This window comes from Perca flavescens, chromosome 15 (genome assembly GCF_004354835.1).
Source record: "Perca flavescens isolate YP-PL-M2 chromosome 15, PFLA_1.0, whole genome shotgun sequence".
Classification (NCBI taxonomy): domain Eukaryota; kingdom Metazoa; phylum Chordata; class Actinopteri; order Perciformes; family Percidae; genus Perca; species Perca flavescens.
This window is the reverse complement of record NC_041345.1, coordinates 19,102,309-19,129,172: the sequence shown is the minus strand read 5'-3', so window position 1 is coordinate 19,129,172 and position 26,864 is coordinate 19,102,309. Positions and strand designations below refer to the sequence as shown.

The window sequence follows — 26,864 nt, the reverse complement described above, 5'->3', positions numbered from 1 at the left end:
ACTTACCATTCACATTAAACCAATATACAGATCAAATGCAGGCAGTCCAAGTGTTCTTAAAACCAAAGCGATGCCTCTGGTGACAGGACCCTCTAAACTTTATGGTCCTCCCAAGTCATATTTGGGTGGGGTTCACCATTTGATACACATACACTAAGATATTATACTGACTGAAGCTTGAAAAAGCATGTTTAGACAATGTCCTTCCATTTCATTGTCCACATAAAGCATGTTCTACTCAACATTGTCCACATAAAGCATGTTCTACTCAGGCGACTGCACACACATACACACACACACACACACATTGAAATAGGTTGGTAGATTTAACATTTTGCCACAAATAACTTCACTAAGTTGTACATGAGATTTAATTTACCTCTCCAACCTTGGTGAGTGGGCCGAGCTCTGGACTGGTCTGATTTGGGTGGCTGACAGCTGTATGGATGCACTTGCTCTCAGTGGTCAGCTGTAGAAGATGAAACAGAGACAAAAGGACAATAAAGAGAAAGTCCTGGGAACGTACTACTAGAGAGGATATTTGACATCTGAATAAAAAAAGAAGAAGACATACCTCTTCAGGCTCATCAATTGAGGATGGGGGATTTGTGGCACCACAAATCTTTGGAGCCATTTCGTCATCAAGGGCCTGTAAAAAGGAAAAAAACAAAAGATATTTTAGACCGTGGACTATGAAAACTATAATCTGATGAACACAGCATTTGATGACTTCATTGTTTTTTGTTCTACCAGTCTGTAATGGTCAGTATCATCTTTGCTATGGTGTGCTGGGTAGGTGGTATCGGGACTGGTGGTGCTATCAAACTGGGCAAGCTGGTGAGAATGCCAGCTCTGTGGGAAGGATGGATTTGGACAGTGTGGAGGCAGTGACAGACAGCGGATGAGAGGGACGCTGAAAACTATAAAGGACTACCCTCTCTTCCTGTGTGTAGAACTGAGGCAGTTCAGGAGCATTGTAGCCACAGGCTCAGTGAGCCGCATGCCTCAAAGCACTTAGGGGGCTCTTTTGTACCATCAGCCATCAGACTCATACATGTTATTACTATTTTATTGCATTTTATTGTTATTTATAGCGATCTTAGTTATACGCAGCTTATTTATAGCATATCCTATATGAAGATATAACTTCTTCATATTTTTAAATTATAGATGGGGAATTTGTGGTTAGCCTCAGTGCCAGGAGCTGACTTGTTGTAGCCCAGTATAACTAATAGGGTGCCTATCCATTACCTGTAACCAAACAACTTACCATTCACGTTAAACCAACATACAGATCAAATGCAGGCAGTCCAAGTGTTCTTAAAAACCAAAGCGATGCCTCTGGTGACAGGACCTCTAAACTTTATGGTCCTCCCAAGTCATATTTGGGTGGGGTTCACCATTTGATACACATACACTAAGATATTATACTGACTGAAGCTTGAAAAAGCATGTTTAGACAATGTCCTTCCATTTCATTGTCCACATAAAGCATGTTCTACTCAACATTGTCCACATAAAGCATGTTCTACTCAGGCGACTGCACACACATACACACACACACACACACACACATTGAAATAGGTTGGTAGATTTAACATTTTTCCACAAATAACTTCACTAAGTTGTACATGAGATTTAATTTACCTCTCCAACCTTGGTGAGTGGGCCGAGCTCTGGACTGGTCTGATTTGGGTGGCTGACAGCTGTATGGATGCACTTGCTCTCAGTGGTCAGCTGTAGAAGATGAAACAAAGAGACAAAAGGACAATAAAGAGAAAGTCCTGGGAACGTACTACTAGAGAGGATATTTGACATCTGAATAAAAAAAAAAAAAAAAAAGAAGACATACCTCTTCAGGCTCATCAATTGAGGATGGGGGATTTGTGGCACCACAAATCTTTGGAGCCATTTCGTCATCAAGGGCCTGTAAAAAAAAAAAAAAAAAAATATATATATATTATCATAAATATCTTGAAGACAATATGTTCCCTGTGTAGTATTCTGTGAAAAGATATCATGGCTGTATTGTTGAGTGTTTTGTGGAAAACATGTAGTCTCTGAAACAGTTCTCTAGCCACTGAACAGGCCACATGACTACAGTCTGTAGACTATGAAAACTATACTCTGCTGAATACAGTATTTGATTTCTTCGTTTTTTATAAATTGCCAGCCCACTTGCTAGAATGATCGCACTTCTAGAATAAGGGGCTGTAAGCTTTTACATGGAGTGACTTTTTAGTCCTTTTATAGTTCTTAGATTTGCTATGATTCTTTTAAATTACTTTTTTCTCATGAATTTTCGCCAGTGCTGTTGAGTGGGTGGCCATCCACTAGATGTACCTAAACACCGTATCATTCACATTAAACCAACATACAGATCAAATGCAGGCAGTCCAAGTGTTCTTAAAACCAAAGCGATGCCTCTAGTGACAGGACCCTCTAAACTTTATGGTCCTCCCAAGTCATATTTGGGTGGTTCACCGCTTGATACACATACACTAAGATATTATACTGACTGAAGCTTGAACAAGCATGTTTAGACAATGTCCTTCCATTTCATTGTCCACATAAAGCATGTTCTACTCAACATTGTCCACATAAAGCATGTTCTACTCAGGCGACTGCACACACACACACACACACACACACACACATTGAAATAGGTTGGTAGATTTAACATTTTGCCACAAATAACTTCACTAAGTTGTACATGAGATTTAATTTACCTCTCCAACCTTGGTGAGTGGGCCGAGCTCTGGACTGGTCTGATTTGGGTGGCTGACAGCTGTATGGATGCACTTGCTCTCAGTGGTCAGCTGTAGAAGATGAAACAAAGAGACAAAAAGGACAATAAAGAGAAAGTCCTGGGAACGTACTACTAGAGAGGATATTTGACATCTGAATAAAAAAGAAGAAGACCTACCTCTTCAGGCTCATCAATTGAGGATGGGGATTTGTGGCACCACAAATCTTTGGAGCCATTTTGTCATCAAGGGCCTGTAAAAGGAAAAAAACAAAAGATATTTTAGACCGTGGACTATGAAAACTATAATCTGATGAACACAGCATTTGAGGACTTCATTGTTTTTGTTCTACCAGTCTGTAATGGTCAGTATCATCTTTGCTATGGTGTGCTGGGTAGGTGGTATCGGGACTGGTGGTGCTATCAAACTGGGCAAGCTGGTGAGAATGCCAGCTCTGTGGGAAGGATGGATTTGGACAGTGTGGAGGCAGTGACAGACAGCGGATGAGAGGGACTACCCCCTCTTCCTGTGTGTAGAACTGAGGCAGTTCAGGAGCATGTGTAGCCACAGGCTCAGTGAGCCGCATGCCTCAAAGCACTTAGGGGCTCTTTTGTACCATCAGCCATCAGACTCATACATGTTATTACTATTTTATTGCATTGTATTTTATTGTTATTTATAGCGTATCTTAGTTATACGCAGCTTATTTATAGCATATCCTATATGAAGATATAACTTCTTCATATTTTTAAATTGTAGATGGGGAATTTGTGGTTAGCCTCAGTGCCAGGAGCTGACTTGTTGTAGCCCAGTATAACTAATAGGGTGCCTATCCATTACCTGTAACCAAACAACTTACCATTCACGTTAAACCAACATACAGATCAAATGCAGGCAGTCCAAGTGTTCTTAAAAACCAAAGTGATGCCTCTGGTGACAGGACCTCTAAACTTTATGGTCCTCCCAAGTCATATTTGGGTGGGGTTCACCATTTGATACACATACACTAAGATATTATACTGACTGAAGCTTGAAAAAAGCATGTTTAGACAATGTCCTTCCATTTCATTGTCCACATAAAGCATGTTCTACTCAACATTGTCCACATAAAGCATGTTCTACTCAGGCGACTGCACACACATACACACACACACACACACACATTGAAATAGGTTGGTAGATTTAACATTTTGCTACAAATAACTTCACTAAGTTGTACATGAGATTTAATTTACCTCTCCAACCTTGGTGAGTGGGCCGAGCTCTGGACTGGTCTGATTTGGGTGGCTGACAGCTGTATGGATGCACTTGCTCTCAGTGGTCAGCTGTAGAAGATGAAACAGAGACAAAAGGACAATAAAGAGAAAGTCCTGGGAACGTACTACTAGAGAGGATATTTGACATCTGAATAAAAAAAAAAAAGAAGACATACCTCTTCAGGCTCATCAATTGTGGATGGGGATTTGTGGCACCACAAATCTTTGGAGCCATTTCGTCATCAAGGGCCTGTAAAAAGGAAAAAAAAATATATATATATATATTATCATAAATATCTTGAAGACAATATGTTCCCTGTGTAGTATTCTGTGAAAAGATATCATGGCTGTATTGCTGAGTGTTTTGTGGAAAACATGTAGTCTCTGAAACAGTTCTCTAGCCACTGAACAGGCCACATGACTACAGTCTGTAGACTATGAAAACTATACTCTGCTGAATACAGTATTTGATTTCTTTGTTTTTTATCAATTGCCAGCCCACTTGCTAGAATGATCGCACTTCTAGAATAAGGGGCTGTAAGCTTTTACATGGAGTGACTTTTTAGTCCTTTTATAGTTCTTAGATTTGCTATGATTCTTTTAAATTACTTTTTCTCATGAATTTTCGTCAGTGCTGTTGAGTGGGTGGCCATCCACTAGATGTACCTAAACACGTATCAGTCACATTAAACCAACATACAGATCAAATGCAGGCAGTCCAAGTGTTCTTAAAACCAAAGCGATGCCTCTGGTGACAGGACCTCTAAACTTTATGGTCCTCCCAAGTCATATTTGGGTGGGGTTCACCGCTTGATACACATACACTAAGATATTATACTGACTGAAGCTTGAACAAGCGTGTTTAGACAATGTCCTTCCATTTCATTGTCCACATAAAGCATGTTCTACTCAGGCGACTGCACACACACACACACACACACATTGAAATAGGTTGGTAGATTTAACATTTTGCCACAAATAACTTCACTAAGTTGTACATGAGATTTAATTTACCTCTCCAACCTTGGTGAGTGGGCCGAGCTCTGGACTGGTCTGATTTGGGTGGCTGACAGCTGTATGGATGCACTTGCTCTCAGTGGTCAGCTGTAGAAGATGAAACAGAGACAAAAGGACAATAAAGAGAAAGTCCTGGGAACGTACTACTAGAGAGGATATTTGAAAAAAAAAAAAAAAAAGAAGAAGACATACCTCTTCAGGCTCATCAATTGTGGATGGGGGATTTGTGGCACCACAAATCTTTGGAGCCATTTCATCATCAAGGGCCTGTAAAAAGGAAAAAAACAAAACATATTTTAGACCGTGGACTATGAAAACTATAATCTGATGAACACAGCATTTGATGACTTCATTGTTTTTATTCTACCAGTCTGTAATGGTCAGTATCATCTTTGCTATGGTGTGCTGGGTAGGTGGTATGGGGACTGATGGTGCTAACAAACTGCTAACAAAAGCTATAAAAATCATGTTCTACCTGGAGCTAGATGGAAAATGTACAGTATTTTGGTATGTGAAATGTTCTATGGTTAAAGCATTTTTATATGAGAACTATCAATTTCAAAATGTCAAATTTCGACCACCTTGCATCTCCACGGCCAGTCTGAGTCACCATAATTATAGGTGATCTCCTCTCCTGGACTTATGTCTCGAACTGCAAACAAACAGAGATGGGGCTTCCCTTGTACAGTGAGGTACTTCATCTTGGCATTAGGGTTCATATGGTCGTCATTTACAAGTCTGCCAAGTGACCCATTCTCTGTTGCTGCATCAACACTACAAAAACACAAGTAATATTTTCAAAACAATCCGCTTTTTTTTACTAATGCAATGTAAATGAACCTAATGTGAGAAAAGAGAAAAAGAGTCATATAATTCTGATAAGATTAATCAGTGACATATATACGTATTTCACCACAGTTTTCCATTAAAATGGAACTCGAACATAAACACTTTGAGGAGGTCATGGTAAATGCTCCGCCTCCTCTCACATTCTTGCTTGTTTATTAGATCACCTCTGTATTCCAATAGAAAGTCTCCCTTTTCAAATGGAACAGAGGTGAAGATGCCACGGCCTAATTCATCAAAGACAAAACAACAAATAAGTGGCAAAAGTGATATGTATTAAAGTTGAATCATGATTAAACAGTCAGAAGATTCAACTTACCTTTACAGCATTGATGTACTTGATGTCAAGTCCCACTTTGTCACTTTCAGCAGTAACATAAAATCTTGCATCATCCTTTTGATTAATGCGCCTCACGCCGCTGCATGTTTACTGTTTACAGGTGCCACAGCCTAAATTACCAAAAGTGATTGTCAGGATTACAATGTTCACTGGGACAAGCATGATCAGAAAACAAAACTCTGGATAAATTAGTAATGTACAAGCCACATCTGGACAGAAGCCAAATGATGTGCTCATAACTGCACCACACATATTTTATTGATTATTTTAAGAATACATAAAAAGTGTAACATCTTTTCTCACAAAATAACAGGCTGGTGGGAGTCTGTAATAGATAACAGGAGAAGGGTGACAGTTGCTTTAATCTCCAGCTGTGCTTGACCACATTCAGACTAAACTTCATCCTGCCTCCAACTGATTTTGTTTTCTGATGGTGTAGAAAGTCACTGACCACACAAGGTAATTTCTCTAATCAAAAACAAATCGAGCGAATCTCTAGTAGGCTTCATAGACCATGTTGCTCAGTGTTACCATCCAAAAAAATAACAGACAGGTAGCAAGAAAAAAATGTTTTAACTAACAGCAGCTGTGTTCTTTTCAAAGATAAAATCTTAAATTGATACAGTCTGTCTGATTTCTCTTCTCTTTATATCATACGCCTACATTTTTCTTTCTTCATGTGACAGTAATGGGATTCACATTGTGTTTTTTGGGTTCAAAGTCCTTTAAATTTGGTTTCTTTGGTCAATATGAATTACAGATTATTATGACATTAAAAAGAACCAGGGCATGAAATGTTATCACTGTGATGCTTCTGGCATTAGATCGGTTTTAGAATTATTCAAATTAACATGCACCTGACTGGTCAAAGAATGGTCAAAAGTATGTAAAACTACAAGAGAAAAGGCAGTCCCATCCCCTCTACAAGTTTACTAGATTCAACATAGTCATATATTTGGAAAGTAGTCTAAACCCAGACATTTGCAGGAGGCTCAGTAAACAGGTGCTGTTTGCTATAGAAACCATGGTGCTTTATACTACTGCCTCTGTCCTCAGCTAACTAAATGAACAGTTCTTTGAAATAACACACTGCACCAGATACCTGTCAGGTCTGTTTTCCCTCATGTTTTGTATATTGATCATTGTGGTTGGTTACTATGGGTACCAATTAATTTATCTTACAGGTTTAGTACACTAACAAAACATCATAAACACATTACATTTATTAAATGGCCTGAAAGTACTCCTATTAATGATAAATCTTCCAGCCTTCCTGTGTCACTGCAACTTCATATTTAAACAAAATAATGTTGGGCTACTAAGAAAATATAAGATTCTCTAAAACAAACACAATGTCTGTGGTAAAAGTTAAGGCTTCCAGGTCCAGACCTCAGCAATTACAAAAGCTACAGGTGGATACAGACAGACAGTTACATAAACTTGTTAATCAACTTAGTACTTACAGAATAGGAAAACCAAAGATGATATCAGTACATCCTCTTAGTTCTTTTTTGTTCCAGTTCCAAAAAACGAGCTGCCAACTAGCTGCTTTCTAGTCCTCCTCTCCTGTCCTCTGCAGACATCCACTTCACGTAAATGCTAAACGAGGCTTAACGAGCAGGGCATGTGGCTACGCCCCTGCTTGTTAAGCCATGCCGTAGCCACAGCTCAACTTAACCTAGCTAGCTTTCATTTTAAAAACAAAACTACCAAATTTGACCTGCTGGCAATGTTGCTTCTGTCCTCATCTCTACCTGCTGTCCTCCACAGCTTTAGCCTGAGGCTTAATGAGCAGCACATGTTGATAGCCAATTAAGCTAGCTCAGCTAACATTGCACATGCTTGTAAATATAGCTATACATTTCACAGTAATATCTATAATATCTATTTACAATATAAACATTACCTGTATGTATTTAATCCTCTAGTAAGTCCATGACGCCTAGATGCCGCTTCCCAGGTGTGGTCCATTTAAGTTTTAAACAAAAACGCCTCTGGGCCATGCTCCGGCATGTCTGGGCGGAGCTTCCAGTCGACCTCCGTTTGGCCCCGCCCACGCGCGTAAACCAGCCAATCACAAGACAGCCCGCCAAAATGCACCGTGTGTATCAGAAATGTGTATGAAACTGCAATATAAAACCCAGCAGTGGCGTCGCTGTTCTGATACACTGGGATACACTCAAAATCAGGTCAAGTGGTAAATGAGGACTTTCAAAGAAAAAGAGAATTTATGTAGTTTAGACACTACAGAATGCAATTCCGCTTTCTTTGATTTATGAGGACTTTGGCATAGTCCCTCAGATTACCCTTAGGTCCGTGGAGCCCAGGTGAAATGTCTGGCGTGTTGTCCGTGTAAACCACATACACCAACACACACACACACACACACACACACACACACACACACATACTTTCAAGTTTTCTTTCCGAGGCATTCAAAAGAAGGCATATGTGTGTTCTATTTGTAACGTCTGAGCCAGCAGACTGAAGTCAGAAATAGTACATTATTATTCTTGAATAAACACTACATCTTCAGGCACCTGGCAATAATAATGTATGAGCCTCGTTACAGTAATTTCCACACCCAAGTAGAAAATCAGAGGCAGCACAGTCACAATTAAACACATTTTTTATCAAGAACATTGTGACACCATTTCTGCCACAACAACAGCCAAAGTCACTACTGTTAAGTGTCACATTGAGGATTAAAACACTTTCCAAGGAAGGCAACCAAACCAGAGCATAAGATATAAAAGAAACATTCTAGGCTTTTATCTCCAAACAACATCTAATACCAGTTTTATCCTGGTTTGACTGACCTGATACACTTTGGTGAAGCATACACCTCTACAGACACCCAATCAATATGACTTCACTTGCATCCTCGCCAGATTAAGAATCAAATCTAGGTTTTTACTTGTGATACACCATCATCCTATTACATTTTTCAGAGCAGCCAATTATCCATAGAAATTGACTTCATATTACAAGTCTGCAGCAGACGATTTATGTAATAGCCTGCCCTTTACATATAGCCAGGTGGGAATTTAAATTGTTGAGCTTGGTGTGGTGGATGGACTTGTAGTTTGTCTGACTGAACAATTAGTCTTGCACAGTGTACACTTCAGTTGCCTAATCTTAACTTTAAAATAATTGCCATGTGCACATATTATAGAAATATATAAGTGAAATAATGTTGGCACTGAATGTTTACATTTTTTTTCATGCATAATCAAAGTAAATTCTGGCGAAAAAGTGGTTTCCCCAAACTTCTGATTGACCATAGTTATCAGATTATTGAGTTCTGACTTCAGTGAGTTGGAAATGTTAACATTAATTGGTCAGTCAAAATTTGGATGGTCCATGATACAGACGATTTCCCAGCAGAAAAGAAGAAGAGATGCAGCAGAAGACTCAATTATGTGTGTGAACAGCTCATTATTACACATATAAACCTGAGAAAAACTAGCAGACATATTTTCCTGGGTTTGCCCACAGCTAAGTGTTCGTGTTGTTGTGTGAAAGGATAATGAACAACCAAAATATCCAGTTCAAAGTAAAAGTAACTTAGACCACACTGACCCGGTGAAATCTTTCATTTTCGTTTTGGCCCTCTATTCACTGTAAGCCGATGTTTTCACACGCAAAAAAAAGCCTTTTCAGATATGATTTGTAGAATGGATACATCTGCAAATGCTTGCCTCACGATTAGTGGGAAATGGTCAGCCCAGCCGGGAGCCGAGTGGCAGGAAAATTATGAGCGCAACTTTTGTTTCTTTTGAGAGATGAGGAATTTTGTTTTGAAACCAAATTTTGAACTGAGCCATGTTGGTTTTTGAAAAAGCGGACTTTTCAGGATGAAACGGATCATTTCAGTACAGCCAATTTACACAGAACAGGTGTTGTCATTATGCTGTGTTTCAGTTCATTACGTCGTAAAATAGTGAATTGTAGCAGCACAGGAATTGCTGTTCACCTGGATAATAGCTTTTATGCAGTAGCTTTTATGAGTTTCAATCAAATTACAACTTTTTGCGTGTTCAGTTGCCTGAGAACGTAAATATTTATATGATTGAGATGATTGTTCAATTATGAGTTTGGCTGTAACAACACACAGCGTAGGTGACTGTGGAGCAAAAGAGAGGACACAACGGAAGTTTAACCAGCTGTGACAGAGCAACCAGGCTGTGTCTTTGATGTTGACTGTAATGCACAATTTTGTTTTGTTTTTGGACCGAAAGAAGCAGGAAGAAGAGATTTAGATCATTTCTGAAAACGGCCTAAAAAAGTTAGTGATTTTCAGATTTAAACTATACGTATTTAAAATACAATGTTTTCCATTACTTTTTCCTAACTATTGAACTGTTTATCCATTACTTTTAGCTAACTGAACCTCTCTGCTCGCTTCCTTATTAGTTTTCAACACGTTACAGGTGACTCCAAAATGATCATACAATTGAATCAACAAATCTCTAAAACAGTTTCAACAAAAACAGAAAACTAATACAACAGTCCTGCAATACGCTAAATCTAAATACAATTAGGCACACCTAGCAAGTGTAATCGGTGACACACTTACAGTACATGTTTACACATTCACAGTTTATGCGACCAGGAGAAAACCAAGCAGTCCATCCCATGTTTGTTTCACCAATTCATTTGACTTTAAGATTTGATTTAACCAATTCATCTCACTCAGTCATGGCTGGATTGGGTAAAATGTTAGATGATGGCTCAAGTCTTTCTAAATGCAATGAGCAGGCAGATGGTATCTGGCAGCGGGGAAGTCTGTGTGATTTGGCTAGCTTGTCTGTCAACCTGATTGCCTACAAGCTCCTTCAACCACCTCTCAGGGTAGTGATTGATGAAGGCCCGGCAGAGCATGGAGTGGCGTTGGGTTGGGTAGGAAGATCATGCCACTTTAGGTCTAATCAATTCTATTCATCACCTGTCTTCATCCATTAACATCATCCACACCACGGAAACGCTACTTTTGTTAGAATGAAACAAAACACTGATGCCTTTCTAATGATAATGAGCAGCTGACAGGTTGGTGAGTAGTCACATGTGATGTGTAGATGTGTTTGTGTGCATGTAGTGTTTTTGCTGCACAATTTCCCCCAAAGCATAATTGAAAATCATTAATAAAAGTGCCAGTTTTGATACTTCAGAGCTCGCGGAGAGAATTTTGTTTATTTGTTGGAGTGTGGGATTTACATGAAAAACAAAACAGTAGACAAGCTCAGCTATCTCATGATCTCCATGCTGGGAGATGCGTAGGAGAGTGCCAACGGGATCTGTGTAAGGAGCTTTGCCTGTCAATGTTTGCATACAGGCATCCATCATTTTACTCTTCAGCAACAATGACAGAAAATGAAAAGCAGAATTTCCCTTAGCTAGCATGAGATAACCCACATCCACCCAAACGGTATTCACTGGCCTGTAAGCACCTGAACAATGCCGCCCCCTGACATGAAAGTGGTTCTCCAACATAAATCCAATTAATATTCACAGGAGATAGAATGCAATGCAAAGCGTATTTACTCACACACTCACAGTGTGCCTCTCAGAGGGATACACTAGCCTATAAGGCAATATCACTTGGAGGTCAGGATGAAATTGGACTCTGACTGGTAGCTACTGCTGTGCAGGTAAAGTTTGGATGAAAGTCCTGCATTGAAAATGTTACGTAAGTAAAAGTATGTATCATCAGGAAAATGTACTTAAAGTATTAAAAGTAAAAGTACTCAATGCAGAAAAATCCTCACATTTTATAAAAACTGGAAACGATCAAAACAGTTCTGTCAATCAACTAAGTGTTTAATCGTCTAATCATTTCAGCTGAACTTGTAGGCCTAGATATTGTATTGTAAAAGAACAGACTCAAGTAAAATACAAGTACCTCAAATTTTTACTAAAATACAGTGCTGGAGTAAATGTACTTACTTACATTTCATCACTGGAGAGAAGGCAGAACCAGAGATGTTGTAAACCCAATTTATGAATGAAAATCAAATGCTCACCCTCTGAAACCTGACATAAATCCATATCGTTTTATCCTTGATTCAAAACTATCTGATAAAACAGCCACTATCGAAATATACAAATAAATATGATGTTTGCTATCAAAATACTTTTATGATATGGGAGCATAAGTATTCTGACATTGGTTCAAAACAGTTTAGTAAGTTTTAATCTTATTAAAGCTCATTTTCTGCTCATGGTTGTGTTTTTTAACCTTTTTCAAACCCCCAAAACACGAGCAAAGTAGAAGGAATAGCTTCAACATAAGATACACTGCAATTGTTAGCATGTCTGGCTAACTTACCACATACAGTGGTAACCTAATGTTTACCTCCAAGGCCAATGAGCACATCATTAACCAGAAGGGCAGTCGGAGAGGGCATGCCCTACCTCACAATGCCAATGCAGTGTGAATTTTCCCAGTTGGGAAAAATTTTTTCCAATTATTCGGACACCCCATGATTGCAGCACAGACGCCCTATCTTGCAATGTTAACGAAAGTGAAAAATAATTTGTGCATCCGCCCTGTGATTCGGATCCGCTCCAAAATGTAATGGTTCTTCCTTGGCCCATACTATACCCTTCCACCAAGTTTCATGAAAATTGGGCCAGCAGTTTTTCTGTAATCCTGCTGACAGACAAACTGAACTGAAAACATAACCTTCTTGGTGGAGGTTAAGTTTGTGGGTTTATAGTTCACGCTGGTGAGGATGCTGACTTTTTGGCTAGGCCCTGTTAGCTTTAGCCTCTTTCTGTTAGCATATCCCGTAGGCCTACAGTACTGTATACTAGCCTTCAAAGTGCATATTTAGGAGCCTCTTACAAGATTCTCATTACAAAATGAGTCAGCTGGAAACGTTTGAAATAAAGCAGGAGACAGGGTTTTCAACCAACTCACAGCGCTAACGTTAGCTACATCTAATAAAATCTGGCGTAGCAACTATAACTATGGGGGGCGGGGCGGACTGTATAGGGACAGTAATACCAGATTCATGTAATGTAAGTTACAGTGTGTTGAAATCAAAGATGTTCCACTTTTTAATTTCATTATCAGCCCATTTGGGCCTGAACAAAGAGATCTAGATGACACTGACTGAAAGAGGAAACTGCCTTTGTGGAAATGTATGTAATTATTTTTAAGGATTAACAAGAACAAAAGTCCCAAAAATGGCAGATATGGTTGTAGAAAAAGGGGGTGGGACTGTGTGTCTGTCTGTGTAGGAGATGATTATGAAGCTGTGTGGTGCATGGAGGAATAATGTGTGCGTGGGTGGGTGGTGCCTAATTATTTGCTGGATGTGAAATAAAAGGAGAAAAGGACTAAAACTTAGCTTTTGCTATTAAATTCTTTATTAGAAAATAAACTTGAAACTGATTTTGTTATTTTAATGTTAATTGTTGACTTAAAAAGAAGTATGCAGAATTTGTGTAATGTTATTTTAAGTAGAAAAGAAAGATACTGTATGTATGTAAAATAACAGAATGAAGTGTCTTTTCTCACCCTCACAACAATGGAAATCTACCTTGCTCCTCATTATTTTATAATGTGGTGATTTGCAAAGATAATCTTGACCTTTGAAGGTCAGATTTCAAGTTTTTATAGTAAAATTATAGCTTAACAAGCCAGACCCACATCAAGATGTTGGGTCTGGGAACTCACCATTGGCAGGGCTCAATCCGAGGGGCGGGATAAACGCTGTCTTTCAAATTCCCTCTGCACGCAATAGGATAGCGCTACAGCCAAGCAGAGCAACGCTAGCTGATAGATTAAACGTATCCGATCGGCAAAACTCCGAACACATCTTCCTTTTTTAAGAATGACTTGCAGTTCTTTGTTCTTTTCTCAAAGAAAAGCTTATCTCCAAGTCTTCCAGAGCCGATTCGAAAGACTGCTGTTCGCCAGCAGCAGCAGCAGCAGCAGCAGCAGCAGCCATCGTCTTTGTTTTCAAGTAGCAGGGAATTCACGCGTAACCGTTGTAACTCTGCCGTCATTATGTTAAGCCCGCCCACCGACTCTATACACGATGTGATTGGCCTGGCTAGAATTTGGCTTTTCCAGCTCGCAAGCAAATGTTGAGTAGCTAGACCTCCTGGCTGCAAATTACATTTGCTGCCGATAGGGTGCGTCTAGATTTCTAGGTTAGTGAAATTAAATAATAGAACAGCTTTTGAAAAAGCAAGCCTCTTTACTGACAGCAGGATGTAAAAAAATGGCCGAAAATGTAAGGGAGTGTGCAGGAATGGGTGACACAGACTGCTACGTATGGGAAGCAAACAAGAAGAGAAAAGGTGAACAGATTGATTAGACAGAATAAGACAGGATAGGAGAAAATACATCCAGGACCTTGGTGCTGAGCTCCAACGTCATCTGGGCAATTAAATGCTTCCGCACCAGTTAACACTCTGTGGGCAAGTCCTGTCCAAACACGGCTGTCTCAAACGTCCGCCTGCAAGTCTAAAATCTACATAAAGCGCCAAGCAAGTGTAAAGTGTCTGTGGCCACTGCAAACAAGGCACTAATGTACATTTGAGATAGATGGGGAGAGAAAACATCTTCCATCACCTTTTTAGGAGGGTGAAATGCATGTATTTCTTACAGAATCACCCCATCACACCTTTAGACTGAAAGTTTAGGTACTTGTTTTACTTGTACTCCTGTAGTTCCCTTTTCCTTAGACATTTAAACCATTGCATATAAAGTCTAATGCACAAAGCAGAGTCTAGTTTGTTACATTTCAGATGTCTATGAGTTATCAGTTCCACCAGACATCTATACGTCTCATATGGTTTCATTTAAGTAACAGTTAGAGGCCCAAAGAGGTGAAATTATCTAATATTTCACAAGAAAGCGACTCTTAAATTAAAGTCCAATAAACAACAAACACATATTCACTAATACATTTTAAATGCAGGACTTGTAATGTAATGTTCTTGTAAAGACATGTTTTTACATTGTGCCATATTTTGACTCAAGAATCTTCCTTACTCTGCTTTGTGATGACATGCATCTCTCTCTCTCTTTACTGTCTTTCAGTCCCGTCAGACCCCCGAGGGCGAGTTCCTGCCTCTTGACCAGTGTGAGCTGGATGTTGGTTTTGGGACGGGTGCAGACCAGCTCTTCCTGGTGTCTCCGCTTACTATTTGCCACGAAATCAATCCCAAGAGCCCCTTTTTCGACTTATCCCAGCGCTCCCTCATGAACGAAGAGTTTGAAATTGTCGTTATCCTCGAGGGCATTGTGGAGACCACCGGTGAGGGATTCTTCTTCTTTTCCCATCACTTCTTTCACCTCTTTCCTTTTATGCTTTTTGTATTCACTTCTATCCCAGTCTCATTTCTTACCATCTTCACTCTCAATCTAAATGTAAATTCCTATATGAATATGAACGCACATAAACATTCCTGTCTAATAGCTATTCGTAATCTAAACTCTGTGAAATCTCATTTCCCCTCCTTCTAAGTTTTGCATATTTGAAGAACGCGGGAGCTGAGCAAAAAAAAGTGAGAATGACAACAACATATGAGACATATGAGACACCCTGATTGAATTATGAGGAATATTTTATTACTGCAGGTTTATGTACACCCTATGCATAATAAAAGCCTGTGGTCATAGATGAGTGTCACTTTGATGAATGACCCGGGTTTTAGTCAAAGTTCCACTCCATTTTTCAGATGACAGCTGAGAGCGGAGGTAATTCTGAGCCTGTGAGACATTGTTATACAGCCGCTGCTGTAAACTACAGGCAGCCATGCTGGAGTACTCTCACTGTTCTCTCTGTTACATATAAAACAAAAATGATTCTTCCCTCAAGTCCAATACAAATAAATCCATCACCCTCTTTTCTTTTTAGCTCTGCTTCTATCCATCCCCCATAACCTTCACTTTGCCGCTGTTGTAGAAGAAACCACAGATCAGAATAGGCTTAGAGCAGGAGGGATCAGCAGGGAAGCGTAGAGGCATGCACGCAACACAGTCTGTGCTCCGTTGATAAAACCATTAATCAGGGTGCATCCAGAAGTTTAGAGTTGCAGTGCTGTGGCACTCAGAGCTGAGGAGTAAAGGAGGGAAGACCCCGGCAGTGCCACCTCCAGTGGGCCACGATATCCCATCATCCTCACAATGAGTATGTTTACATGCACACCAATATTCCACTATTATTCCGAATATGACAATATTCGAATTTGATACAGGTCATGTAAACAGCATATTCTGGTTGGATATTCCGAATAAGGCCTTTTTCCGAATATAGCGTTTCACGATTAATACATGTGGGATATTCCGGTATTATTTGGGTTTTAGAAGCATTCTTTGGACATGTATACAATGCATTTGGAATATGCCTCTCAATCTGGATTTTTACCACAGTTTACGACCTCTTGCCTGTTTGCGGCTTATGGTCAGCTCTGTGCATTGTTATGGTTGCTGTACACAAACCAACCAGCCAACAGTTTGCAAGGCTGCAGACCCGATAAAAAGGAGAAACACAGCTACTTTTTTCAGGATAAGGGCAACAACTGGAATATTATGTGCATTTAAAGCTGAAGAGAATGACTGAATAGATAGAGAGCAATCTCTATAGAACATATAACCCCCATGTTACTGTGTTTATTTTTTTTAATACTGTCACAAAACTAAGCTAAACATCATCACTTGTTGAGAAAGGAAATGACAAAAATGATTTCAAGCCATAATCTAATCAATCTCGTCCTGATAATTGAGGATGTCTTGAAATCAATGAGTGTGTTTACATGTACATTTAGGTTATGATATGATTTTTCTGGATATGATGTTGACATAAGCACAGAGAAATTGGGTTATTCATATCCCTGTATACATAATAAATACTAGTATCCCGGTTACTGGTTGCTGCAGACTATATGCACAGGTGCCTGTGATGTTTACAAAACAAACCAACCCACACTGTACATTTGCAGTAGAAAGGAGCCTACCTGGTCCGATTACCTGAATATCATTCAAACCCTAAAACCACAGCAGAACAGAATGCGTACCATATTACAAACCTTTGTAAACCATTGAGTATAGGGTACTCAAGATGGTTTGATGTAGGTCCCTTTACTCCTTTTTGCTCTGGAATATCGATTCCATCTGTAGGTTACACTTTCACTAATATGCAGATGACACACACATCTCTGCAAGTGTGTGTTTATTTAGATTTTTGATTAGTAACAGTGGCCAGATTCAAATAGAGTCACAAAAAGCATCACAATGTGCTATGTAAACAGTGCCAGTGAAGGCTAATGCCAGGAATTTTACATAAAGTTGTCTTCAGGGATGCCCTTCTCACTGTCTGCCAAGTGTTTGTATAGTTGTGCTGAGGGCTTTTATGTTTATGCAAGATGCAGTCAACATTAACCAGCTGGTTGAATACCCATGGGACACCTGAAAGATGAAACAAAACTGGCATGCCCATCAGGCTTTAAACCCACAAGCTTTCACTCACCGCATCGGTATTACTGCTGTCTTATGTATCTACCGTCTGCAGAAATACAGTCATTCTCCTGTTAAGAACAGAGAATACAGCTGTAAATTATCGTGGACTCACCCTTGTGATTAAAGCCAAGCCTCTGGGCTAATTAGGGAATTAAAATAACCTTTGTGTAAATGTAGAACTGACTTTTCTGTGGATGAAGATGAGTAGTGAGCCTGGAATAGCATAAGGCTATGACATAACACTGCACATACAGTATCATCCCTCAGAGGGACAGGCTTGACTCCTACAACAGCTAACTGTGGTGTTTAACAAAAAAGCTCAGCTGGAAGCTGAGACACTGAACCAGAACAAATATGCACTAGGTGCTTACTGATCACTAATGACCAAACATCCAAATGTCAAGAGAATTATTTTACAAAAGGTCAAATGGAATAAAAGTGTTTAAGATGTTCGCGAGCTGTTATAGTGTACTGTGTGGTCACACAGTCACCAACATTTCTATAAATCCTTATATTATGGACAAATAATAAACAACTGCCAAAAGAGCATGATTGTCTGTGAACAGAGATTCAGGCCAGTACAATTCACTATGAACAAGTTACAATAAAGACCTGTACTGACAGGACCCATGGCTCTTGACATTGATGTATTGATGTGCAAATGGGGATTGCTTATTATGTTGATCAGATTTAACCTGGCAATTATCATGACCAACACAAGCCACACTGATAATAAGCACCTCACCTTACACCCATGTTAACAGTACACAACAATATGAATCACTCACCATTGCATGGAAACAAATAGCACTGCAATGACCTTCAGGAAAGACTATTTGAAGACAGATAAATGTCACATTCTGAAATGGCACATAAATATGTCCTTTATCTCATATCATATGATGGTTATTCCATTTTAGTACATTAGAGGTGACATGCTTAGAATATGGAAATAGATAAAGTAGTAATAATAATTGGTAGTAATAGCTGTTTGTCTGCTTCCATTAAGCATTTGGGTAAGACTTCTTCCCAGTGGATTTACTGTATTCAATCTCCAGTATGTGACTAAATCGTACTAGGTAGATTGCACAGGAAGGAGCATGAAGCAGTGCTTCCATTAACAATAAATAAGAGCAGAGCGGTATAAGAGATAATGGGAGGGAATACTGCCCATTCACATTCCTCATTATTAGCCAACAATTGTTTTGTTGGAGCTAAACCTCATTTATTTATGTATTATCACTACCCTGTCACTCTCCTGTAGGAATGACATGCCAGGCACGAACATCATATACCGAGGATGAGGTTTTATGGGGCCATCGCTTCCTGCCAGTGATGTCCCTAGAGGAGGGATTTTTCAGGGTAGACTACTCTCAGTTCCACAGCACATTCGAGGTACCAACACCACCGTACAGCGTCAAAGAGCATGAAGAGAAAAATTCACTGCCCTCACCTCTATCCACTCCCACCCCCACACTGACTGAGAGCTACGGCGCCCGGCGTGACCGGGTGTTTTCCGTGGATTGCATCAACATATCAGAGGAAAGGAAGGGAGGGACTGGGGGTCGACTGCCGAGCAAGCTGCAGAGAATGAGTTCATCCGGGAAGGAGGACCTGCAGAGGAAGGTGCTGCTGCTCAGCTCCCAGCACTCGGAGAAGGCCTGCAGCACAGGAGACCTGCCACTGAAGCTTCAACGCCTCACCTCCTCGCCGGGGCCCGAGGCGGAGAATCGGCTGCAACTCAAATCCCTCAAGGTGGGGTTTGAACCCATGACCCAGTCTACTGGAGACCTGTACCAGCACAGCCCAACGCCCAAACTGTCCCCTTCTCCGGTCCCCATGCACAGTCCACTGCTCTCAGCCAGAGGGAGACCAGAGGACAACCTGCCAGCGAAGCTACGGAAGATGAACGCTGACCGCTGAAACCCAGACAGTCCCATAACAACAGACTCCCACTGACCTCTGACCACAGGTAGACCGGAGGACACGCGCATGGAAACAAATTCAGAGATGTACTTTACCTTTGGAAGCTTTGATAAAAAAAAAGCAGATGTTTTACTGACAATTTATTGATATGTTTTTTTTTCTTGAGACACAACCTTTACTGGAATAACTGTGGTATTTGTGTTTCATAGCAGAGGCATTCATGCAGGCTTTTGTACACACAAAACAAGAAGAAAAACACAAACTTCATGCTTAATGTAAACTTGATCATTCTGCAAGAGTTGCGCATGTATACACTAAATCCATGTATGCACCACTACACTTAGTAGTCAATCTTAGTTTTATCTAAATATGAATAATATAAAGATGATATAAATGCTGTTTGATCTTTCTCTTCCTTGTGTTTTTATTGTTGTCACACCAAAGTTGAGTTGTTACTGCAACAGTTTTGCCAGATGTCAATAAGTAATCCAGCAGTGCAATGCAATCCAGTTTTAATAGACTGTTGTTAATGACCTAATTTTGTCCCCTTGGCAAGCAACACTTTTCTCAGTGGATAAAGTGCATATATCGTAAGAGAGAGAGAGAGAGAGAGAGCGAGAGAGAGAGAGAGAGCGAGAGAGAGAGAGAGGGGATAATGTGCTACGCTACTGCTGAGAGAGAAATATGAAGTGTTTTTATTGGAGAATGGAGGCTGAGACGGGGTAAAGTGGTCACTGAGGCATCATATCAGACCAACACACAATGGATGGAAACAAAGGACACTACCACAATATTTGCTTAGTATCAATTTATCCAGGTATGTACATACAGATTTTATTTAAAGTCATATTTGGTCAACAGTGGAAATGTAGATCTATCGTACGGCACAATCTCCTGTTCCTGACCAGAACCATAATGTCTTTCAACAATTAAAAAGAACAAACTGAGCTTAGAGGAACAGACACAGACCCAAACTGAATCTAGGTATAAACACACCACAGTGTATGGATGTAACTCCACAAAAAGCTTCTTCAGCACCATGGGATCTGAAGTACTTAGAACGCCTTAATTTTACCACTACAGCAGCACATAGACAGGAAAATCAATGCAAGATGGAGATTTTCCCTGCTTTAACTGCACACTCGCAATGACCCTCCCCCTATCATTATGCATCTGCAGCTTCGACCACCCTCTCAATTTACACGTAACTGCTCCGTACACTCCATTCCTCCAAATTAGCCTCCAGTGTGTTTTTGTACACTTACTCACAAAACATGGTTTGCCACTGTGCTCATGCTGTGTATGGTTTGCCAAATTACACAACACTGAATAGAAATAGGCTCATTACAAGACACAAGACCTCAGATGAAACATAGAGACACTTAAAGCTTAGGGAGGCAGTTTTCAGCAAAAGGCAAAAAAAAAAAACGCCAGCTTTTGAAAATAAAGCCCATCTGTTGCAGGTCTCCCCTCTCTGTCCCAAGCCCCTCCCACCAGATGAGCACACAAACACATGCCACCTGTACTTATTCACATTATGTACATAAAATGAAATGTATAAATAATGCACCCCAAATGTATCAATAGTGGCCCATAGCTCATTTCTGCCCAGGGCCCTTAAGCAGTTAAATCCAGCCATCCTCACAATTGCCTTCCTGCTTGTGTGAATAAATCCTTGTATTATTATAATTGAGGTGATTAACAACACCTACAGTGAGGAAAATAAGTATTTGAACACCCTGCTATTTTGCAAGTTCTCCCACTTAGAAATCATGGAGGGGTCTGAAATTGTCATTGTAGGTGCATGTCCACTGTGAGAGACATAATCAAAAAAAGAAAAAATCCAGAAATCACAATGTATGATTTTTTAACTATTTATTTGTATGATACAGCTGCAAATAAGTATTTGAACACCTGAGAAAATCAATGTTAATATTTGGTACAGTAGCCTTTGTTTACAAGTACAGAGGTCAAACGTTTCCTGTAGTTTTTCACCAGGTTTGCACACACTGCAGGAGAGATTTTGGCCCACTCCTCCACACAGATCTTCTCTAGATCAGTTAGGTTTCTGGGCTGTTGCTGAGAAACACGGAGTTTGAGCTCCCTCCAAAGATTCTCTATTAGGTTTAGGTCTGGAGACTGGCTAGGCCACGCCAGAACCTTGATATGCTTCTTACAGAGCCACTCCTTGGTTATCCTGGCTGTGTGCTTCGGGTCATTGTCATGTTGGAAGACCCAGCCTCGACCCATCTTCAATGCTCTGAGGGAAGGAGGTTGTTCCCCAAAATCTCGCAATACATGGCCCCGGTCATCCTCTCCTTAATACAGTGCAGTCGCCCTGTCCCATGTGCAGAAAAACACCCCCAAAGCATGATGCTACCACGCCCATGCTTCACAGTAGGGATAGTGTTCTTGGGATGGTACTCATCATTCTTCTTCCTCCAAACACGGTTAGTGGAATTATGACCAAAAAGTTCTATTTTGGTCTCATCTGACCACATGACTCCTCTGGATCATCCAAATGGTCATTGGCAAACTTAAGACGGGCCTTGACATGTGCTGGTTTAAGCAGGGGAACCTTCCGTGCCATACATGATTTCAACCATGACGTCTTAGTGTATTACCAACAGTAACCTTGGAAACGGTGGTCCCAGCTCTTTTCAGGTCATTGACCAGCTCCTCCCGTGTAGTTCTGGGCTGATTTCTCACCTTTCTTAGGATCATTGAGACCCCACGAGGTGAGATCTTGCATGGAGCCCCAGTCCGAGGGAGCTTGACAGTCATGTTTAGCTTCTTCCATTTTCTAATGATTGCTCCAACAGTGGACCTTTTTTCACCAAGCTGCTTGGCAATTTCCCCGTAGCCCTTTCCAGCCTTGTGGAGGTGTACAATTTTGTCTCTAGTGTCTTTGGACAGCTCTTTGGTCTTGACCATGTTAGTAGTTGGATTCTTACTGATTGTATGGGGTGGACAGGTGTCTTTATGCAGCTAACAACCTCAAACAGGTGCATCTAATTTAGGATAATAAATGGAGTGGAGGTGGACATTTTAAAGGCAGACTAACAGTTTTTTTAGGGTCAGAATTCTAGCTGATAGACAGGTGTTCAAATACTTATTTGCAGCTGTATCATACAAATAAATAGTTAAAAAAATCATATATTTTTTTTTAGATTATGTCTCTCACAGTGGACATGCAGCTACAATGACAATTTCAGACCCCTCCATGATTTCCAAGTGGGAGAACTTGCAAAATAGCAGGGTGTTCAAATACTTATTTTCCTCACTGTATGTGTCAAGTCTTACCAGAAGACAAAAAGCAATTAGATGATCCAAATGACGATGGGTCCTTCTGTACTTTCGCAATAATTTCACAATGTCATCCTATTTACATCCCAAGAAAATGGCCTCATACAGTATATAAGTTGACGAAATCCATCGCCACAGAATTAATGTTATTATTCTTCATGCAGCAACGACCATTCATGTGTGACAACAGGAATTATAATTTCAAGTGGAGCCAACACGAACCGTTCGCTGCAGGGGTAGGTTGAGCAGGGCAGCACTGGGAGGAGATGGAACAAATGCAATGTAGGTTCTAAGAAATATTCCTCTGAAAACCCAATCATGTCTCTGTAGGGAAGACAGGGTCATTTTGTTCTTTCTAATGAAATGACAGAACGGCTGCGTGTAATGATGAGCTCTTTTTATTCTCTTGGCTTTCACTCACTGCCCACATCACTGTCACACTTCTCTCATTCTCTCCCCCCCTACCCTTCACACACACACACACAGACACACACACACACACACACACACACACACACACACAGTAAAATACAGTACAGGAAGAGTATGATTAAAAGTCTTTGGAAAGAGCGAGATTAAAAAGTAAATGACTTTTCAGTGAAGATGGATTTCAAATAAAGTCTCAGAAAAAAGTTGTCATGCTTCTGCTAAGGGCTGTGAAGTGAGGAATTGAAAAGTGGGAAGGGGAGTGGGGGGTGTTCTCTTTTGCAGTGGAGCCTCTAATGTCGAAGTGTGCGTTTGCATTTGTGCAATCATATTTCGTCAAGATGCACGCCTGCGTGTGACAAGTACAATTTCACAGAAGAGGCAGCGTCAGACAAACGATGTCCGGGGAGGAAAAGTGCTTATTGGGCACAATGTAGCAAGGACACGCGGCCATGAAACGGCAGAAAGGAACCAAAAAGAAATAAATGGATAAGAAGTAGATAAATGGAGCATAGAAGAAAGCCATTACTCATGTTTACAGGTATGAGACTCCAGGTTTTCATTTAGAGGAAACATTCAGTGTAATGATGGTTCATGGATTTACTCCTGCCAGGAAGTGTAAGAGTGTGTAAGTGTGTGTGTGTGTGTGTGTGTGTGTGTGTGTGTGTGTGTGTGTGTGTGTGTGTGTGTGTGTGTGTGTGTGTGTGTGTGTGTGTGTGTGTGTGTGAGAGAGAGAGAGGTTAACAGTGCTATTTATTGTTTGCTGTCAAGTTTTGTTTTATGATGCTGGTAACTTTTATTAATAAACACTTTAAAATCCAAATCCTACACATGCTGACAACTCAGACTCAGGATCTTATACAGAAATATAAGCCTTTGATTCAACTTTACAGGATTTCCAGGTTTTCTCTGTTATTTTTATCAAAATAAATTAATTCCTCCCTACCCAGATAGGCAATGCATGAAATGAATGGAATAAATCACAAAAAACAATCATTTAATATGGCTTTTGGGTTTATATTTTACCTAATGGTTCACACTGTGATAAGAGTCATTTTTTGTTAGTTTTGTAGCTGCTTATTTTGTAATGGATGCACTGCTATTCCTTAGCTTTCCCATGCAAAATGCCCTGTTGATGAGATGTGTTTAACATTGTCCGATTTTGTGGAGTAAATAAAAGAAATAGTTCTGTCTATGATTATATTAGATTTTGCGTACATTGCCATATCTTGATCTACATGAATATTGGAAACATATTCTTATCAATAGCATGATACTGATTTCGGCTTCAGCCTCAGTCCTTTAGCCTGTTATATTTACATACACTGGCTCAGTTAGCATTTGTACAAAAAGAAGTACCAACACAACAGACAGCACAGCCTCTGAAGCTGACAGGTGTACAACTTGAAACAAATGAGACTGAATATTGTACTTTGCAGCTATGACGCCTTGCAGCTAGCTGAGCAGTGTGATGTTGAACTCCTCTTTGATCAGTGCACTGAGGGAGACCAAATCTTCCAAAAAACAGATATCGTATAACACAGCTGCATGCCAATCTGTCACGATATATCCAACCATGACCACATGTCCAAAGCGTAACAGAGCACAATGATTCAAACAAAAAGTGCATCCTGCCGTTTGTCAAAGACATAATGATTGTCTATGAAGGAAATAGTACATTTGAGTGTGCCTGAGTGAAGAATAGAGCTCACAGCTATTGATTTCTCATGAGGGGACATGACACCTCAACAGTCATTGTGCTAGGTTTGCTACACACTTCTCTCTGAGCTGTAGATGGACCTTCCTACACCAGCTGTCCCTGCAGAGTCAAATAATTATCCAAGCCTCTGAGTATCGCATTGTGTCGCAGGTCATGGGTCGGGTTGGGGCAGTGAGACAGGTATTGATTGGTCCTTCGATCTTTATCCTGGTTGCATTAGGAGGAGTAATGAGAGGGATGTCCCCAGAGGATGCTCGGATTACGCTTCATTCCAGCACTTGAGCCCAGTCATAGATGCTAGCTTTGAAGAACCAATATTTACACACTCCCAACACACGGCCCACAGGCGAGTAATATGGTAATATATACAAGGGAAAATCAATGCATGTCACTGGGGGTTGTCTCCACTGTAAAGCAGACACATTAAAATTAAAATGCTACACAGAAAGATTTGTGTGCTGATGTTATTTAGTATCTTTCTTTTCCCCCCTGTTTCCCACCAGCATACTCTGCATGGATAAGAAGGAATAAATCCTCGATGACACGCTTGATATCTGCAGTTTAGATCAGCGGTCCAACTCACCTGCGCGCAGCGATATCGAGACAAAGCCACACACACTTATATTTTAAGTGTTCTATTTTAATTTGGTAAATAAGAGTCTGCAAAAGAGAGAACACTAACATATTGACCTCAGATGTATGCTTAGCCCCCAATGCAAAGAGACTCCCATGTTGCCGTGGTGACAGTAGTGCAAATAATTGGCTTACGTTTGATTGATGGCTGCTGCAAATGTTTGTTCAATTCAATTCAATTCAATTCAATTCAATTCAATTTTATTTATAGTATCAAATCATAACATAGGTTATCTCGAGACACTTTACAGATAGAGTAGGTCTAGACCACACTCTATAATTTACAAAGCCCCAACAATTACAATAAGTCACTCAAGAGCAAGCAGTGGGATAGTGGCGAGGAAAAACTCCCTCTTGGGAAGAAACCTCGGACAGACCCAGGCTCTTGGTAGGCGGTGTCTGACGAGCCGGTTGGGGGTGTGATGAACAGTGGCAATAGTAGTCACATTAATAATGGAACAGTGACTTCAATGGTAGTTGTAGTAGTTCATGTCATATCAGGGTGCTGCAGGGCGTTACAGGATGTAGCGTGGCCCAGCAGAGCATGGATGGATGTAGCGGGAAGCTGCAGGGTTCAGCAGGAAGCAGCGTGACATTGCAGGGCACCGCTGAGCTCAGCAGGGAGTGCAGCAGGACCACGGCGACAGCTGAAACCAGGATCTTGGTGCCAACGTTCTCCAAGGAAATACGCTGGGGGAAAAAACATAAGGACTCCGGGGAGTAAACTCCCCAGACGCTAGGATTAGTAACAAGCATTTCTGGGACGGGATACACACAAATAGTAATAGTAATAGTAATAGAAAGGCAGAGGAGAGAGCAGCTCAGTGTGTCAAAGGAAGGAAGTCCCCCGGCAGTCTAGAACTATAACAGCGTAACTATAACAGCGTAACTAAGAGAGACAGGTCATAAGGAGAGGTAGCTTTTTCGGGCTTAGAACTCTCCCCCTGCCGGATCGGGCTTGGCTGGCCTGCCTCCCTCTACTTTGTTATGTATTATTAATCTAACAATTATGAAGAGAAGCAGGTGGGCCAGTTAGGTGAACACTGCAACTCCTCACTCCCTAACTATAAGCTTTATCAAATAGAAGAGTTTTAAGTTCATTCTTGAAAGCGATTACAGTTTCTGCCCCCCGAACCCAGATCGGGAGCTGGTTCCATAGGAGAGGAGC

At 40.5% G+C, this 26,864-nt stretch overlaps 1 protein-coding gene across 1 annotated transcript in view; it reads left to right on the top strand.

Moving 5' to 3' along the window:
• Positions 1–19,608, top strand: part of kcnj19a (potassium inwardly rectifying channel subfamily J member 19a) — a 30,290-nt gene extending 10,682 nt beyond the window's left edge. The window contains exons 2-3 of the mRNA XM_028600433.1: positions 15,265–15,481; positions 18,950–19,608. Of these exons, the coding sequence (XP_028456234.1) occupies positions 15,265–15,481; positions 18,950–19,608 (876 nt within the window). The remainder of the gene's footprint in view (positions 1–15,264; positions 15,482–18,949) is intronic.
• The last annotated feature ends 7,256 nt before the right edge of the window (positions 19,609–26,864 follow it).